At 69.6% G+C, this 4,202-nt stretch overlaps 1 protein-coding gene across 2 annotated transcripts in view; it reads left to right on the plus strand.

Moving 5' to 3' along the window:
- Positions 1 to 555: 555 nt before the first annotated feature.
- adpgk (ADP dependent glucokinase) overlaps positions 556 to 4,202 on the plus strand; it is a 19,102-nt gene continuing 15,455 nt past the window's right edge. For both annotated transcript variants that reach the window (XM_043680348.2, XM_087982186.1), the window contains exon 1: positions 556 to 816. In XM_043680348.2, the coding sequence (XP_043536283.2) occupies positions 602 to 816 (215 nt within the window). In that variant the 5' untranslated portion in view covers positions 556 to 601. The remainder of the gene's footprint in view (positions 817 to 4,202) is intronic.

The raw sequence follows: 4,202 nt of genomic DNA on the forward strand, positions 1-4,202 counted from the left end.
TGCAGATGTTACACAGTGGTCTTTCCCCACCGCGCCTTGACGGCAGCTGCCCCAGGGACGGCAGCTCGTCCCTCAGTTGCCCGAAGCTGGAATCGAACCCAGTGCTAACTACGGAGACTCCATGATGTCACTTTTTAAAATATAAAACCTTAAGTTAACTTGAGAATGTGACTTAAAAGAAGTCTGTGATTTATATATTCATGAACCAAAAACTGTAACCCATTCGAAAAGATAAATGGCTTAACATCAATGGAGGATTGTTTAATAAATCATCTGTTATATGACACTAATCTTTTGCTATAAATCCTATGTCTTATGGTCCTGCTCCACACCCACCTGATGAAGGAGCAGCGCTCTGAAAGCTACAGCTTCCAAATAAACCTGTTGGACCAGACCTTGGTGTTGGGTGATTTTTAACTTGTCCACCCCAGTCCAACACTATCTCCTGCACATCCTGGATCATTCAGTCAGAGCTCAGGCCTGAGCAGCGCCTAGGCCCCGTCACCACGGTAACGGGCAGTAGGCAGTGCGCAGGCGCAGAGGATCGCGGGCGAGTTTCCGGTCGGGCACCGGCTTCGGGAGGGTTCAGCCGCTCAGCGCCATGTGGAGAACCGCCGCGGTGGCGGCACTGCTGGCCATCACTCTCCACCTGCTCATCTCCTATTACCCGATGGATACTCCTGTGGAGGCCGTGCGAATCCTGTCCGATTACCTGTTCGGCCAGAGGGTGGTGCGGGAGCCCGAGGAGCTGGTGGCTGAGGCCTGGGACTCGCTCATCAGAGCACCGAGCAATGGCTGGAGCAGAGTGGCTGTAGGGTGAGGGGAGGAGCGACGGAGAGAGGGGGGGGGGGGGAAGGGAGTGACGGAAATAGGAAGGAGGGGCAAGTGTGGGGTGGGGTCTTGGGGGAATGGTGGGGGGGGGGGAGAGTGGAGGGGAGGGGGGGGGGAATGGAGGGGAGGGGGGGGGGAATGGAGGGGAGGGGGGGGGGAATGGAGGGGAGGGGGGGGGGAATGGAGGGGAGGGGGGGGGGAATGGAGGGGAGGGGGGGGGAATGGAGGGGAGGGGGGGGGGATGGAGGGGAGGGGGGGGGGAATGGAGGAGGGGGGGGAAGTGGAGGGGAGGGGGGGGGAAGTGGAGGGGAGGGGGGGGGGAAGTGGAGGGGAGGGGGGGGGGAATGGAGGGGAGGGGGGGGGAAGTGGAGGGGAGGGGGGGGGAATGGAGGGGAGGGGGGGGGAATGGAGGGGAGGGGGGGGGGAATGGAGGGGAGGGGGGGGGGAATGGAGGGGAGGGGGGGGGAATGGAGGGGAGGGGGGGGGGAATGGAGGGGAGGGGGGGGGGGAATGGAGGGGAGGGGGGGGGAAATGGAGGGGAGGGGGGGAGAAATGGAGGGGAGGGGGGAAATGGAGGGGAGGGGGGGAAATGGAGGGGAGGGGGGGAAATGGAGGGGAGGGGGGAGGTGGAGGGGAGGGGGGAGGTGGAGGGGAGGGGGGAGGTGGAGGGGAGGTGGAGGGGAGGGGGGAGGTGGAGGGGAGGGGGAGGTGGAGGGGAGGGGGAAGTGGAGGGGAGGGGGAAGTGGAGGGGAGGTGGAGGGGAGGGGGAAGTGGAGGGGAGGTGGAGGGGAGGGGGAAGTGGAGGGGAGGTGGAGGGGAGGGGGGAGGTGGAGGGGAGGGGGAAGTGGAGGGGAGGTGGAGGGGAGGGGGGAGGTGGAGGGGAGGGGGAAGTGGAGGGGGGAGGTGGAGGGGAGGGGGGGAGGTGGAGGGGAGGGGGAAGTGGAGGGGGGAGGTGGAGGGGAGGGGGAAGTGGAGGGGGGAGGTGGAGGGGAGGGGGAAGTGGAGGGGAGGTGGAGGGGAGGGGGGAGGTGGAGGGGAGGGGGAAGTGGAGGGGAGGGGGAGGTGGAGGGGAGGGGGAAGTGGAGGGGAGGTGGAGGGGAGGGGGGAGGTGGAGGGGAGGGGGAAGTGGAGGGGAGGTGGAGGGGAGGAGGGGAGGTGGAGGGGAGGGGGGGAGGTGGAGGGGAGGGGGGGAGGTGGAGGGGAGGGGGGGAGGTGGAGGGGAGGGGGGGAGGTGGGGAGGTGGAGGGGAGGGGGGGAGGGGGGGAGGTGGAGGGGAGGGGGGGAGGTGGGGAGGTGGAGGGGAGGGGGGGAGGTGGAGGGGAGGGGGGGAGGTGGAGGGGAGGGGGGGAGGTGGAGGGGAGGGGGGGAGGTGGAGGGGAGGGGGGGGAATGGAGGGGAGGGGGGGGAATGGAGGGGAGGGGGGGGGAATGGAGGGGAGGGGGGGGAATGGAGGGGAGGGAATGGAGGGGAGGGAATGGAGGGGAGGGGGGGGAATGGAGGGGAGGGGGGGGGAATGGAGGGGAGGGAATGGAGGGGAGGGGGGGGAATGGAGGGGAGGGGGGGGGAATGGAGGGGAGGGAATGGAGGGGAGGGGGGGGAATGGAGGGGAGGGGGGGGGAATGGAGGGGAGGGAATGGAGGGGAGGGGGGGGAATGGAGGGGAGGGGGGGGAATGGAGGGGAGGGGGGGGGAATGGAGGGGAGGGGGGGGGAATGGAGGGGAGGGAATGGAGGGGAGGGAATGGAGGGGAGGGGGGGGAATGGAGGGGAGGGGGGGGGAATGGAGGGGAGGGAATGGAGGGGAGGGGGGGGAATGGAGGGGAGGGAATGGAGGGGGGGAATGGAGGGGAGGGGGGGGGAATGGAGGGGAGGGGGGGGGAATGGAGGGGAGGGGGGAAGTGGGGGGGGAATGGAGGGGAGGGGGGAATGGAGGGGAGGGGGGAATGGAGGGGAGGGGGGGGGAATGGAGGGGAGGGGGGGGAATGGAGGGGAGGGGGGGGGAATGGAGGGGAGGGGGGGGGAATGGAGGGGAGGGGGGGGAATGGAGGGGAGGGGGGAGGGGGGGGGAATGGAGGGGAGGGGGGGGAATGGAGGGGAGGGGGGAGGGGAGGGGGGGGAATGGAGGGGAGGGGGGAGGTGGGGGGGGAATGGAGGGGAGGGGGGGGAATGGAGGGGAGGGGGGAGGGGGGGGAATGGAGGGGAGGGGGGAGGTGGGGGGGGAATGGAGGGGAGGGGGGGGAATGGAGGGGAGGGGGGAGGTGGGGGGGGAATGGAGGGGAGGGGGGGGAATGGAGGGGAGGGGGGAGGTGGGGGGGGAATGGAGGTGGGGGGGGAATGGAGGGGAGGGGGAATGGAGGGGGGAGATGAGGGGGGGAATGAGGGGGGGAATTGGAGGGGGGAGGTGGGGGGGGAATGGAGGGGGGAGGTGGGGGGGGAATGGAGGGGGAGGTGGGGGGGGGGGGAATGGAGGGGGGAGGTGGGAATGGAGGGGGGAGGTGGGGGGGAATGGAGGGGGGAGGGGGGGGGGAATGGAGGGGGGAGGTGGAGGGGGAAATGGAGGGGGGAGGTGGGGGGGGAAATGGAGGGGGGAGGTGGGGGGGGAAATGGAGGGGGGAGGTGGGGGGGGGAATGGAGGGGGGAGGTGGGAATGGAGGAGGGAGGTGGGAATGGAGGAGGGAGGTGGGAATGGAGGGGGGAGGTGGGGGGGGGAATGGAGGGGGGAGGTGGGGGGGGGAATGGAGGGGGGAGGTGGGAATGGAGGGGGGAGGTGGGGGGGGGAATGGAGGGGGGAGGGGGGGGGAATGGAGGGGGGAGGTGGAGGGGGAAAATGGAGGGGGGAGGTGGGGGGGGAAATGGAGGGGGGAGGTGGGGGGGGAAATGGAGGGGGGAGGTGGGGGGGGGAATGGAGGGGGGAGGTGGGGGGGGGAATGGAGGGGGGAGGTGGGGGGGGGAATGGAGGGGAGGGGGGGGGATGGAGGGGAGGGGGGGGGGAATGGAGGAGGGGGGGGAAGTGGAGGGGAGGGGGGGGGAATGGAGGGGAGGGGGGGGGGAAGTGGAGGGGAGGGGGGGGGAATGGAGGGGAGGGGGGGGGAATGGAGGGGAGGGGGGGGGGAATGGAGGGGAGGGGGGGGGAATGGAGGGGAGGGGGGGGGAATGGAGGGGAGGGGGGGGGGAATGGAGGGGAGGGGGGGGAAATGGAGGGGAGGGGGGAGAAATGGAGGGGAGGGGGGAAATGGAGGGGAGGGGGGGAAATGGAGGGGAGGGGGGAGGTGGAGGGGAGGGGGGAGGTGGAGGGGAGGTGGAGGGGAGGGGGAGGTGGAGGGGAGGGGGAAGTGGAGGGGAGGGGGAAGTGGAGGGGAGGTGGAGGGGAGGG

The sequence above is a fragment of the Chiloscyllium plagiosum genome, unplaced genomic scaffold (genome assembly GCF_037043375.1).
Source record: "Chiloscyllium plagiosum isolate Xiang-an unplaced genomic scaffold, Cpla_swu_hap1 HiC_scaffold_42, whole genome shotgun sequence".
NCBI classification, from domain to species: domain Eukaryota; kingdom Metazoa; phylum Chordata; class Chondrichthyes; order Orectolobiformes; family Hemiscylliidae; genus Chiloscyllium; species Chiloscyllium plagiosum.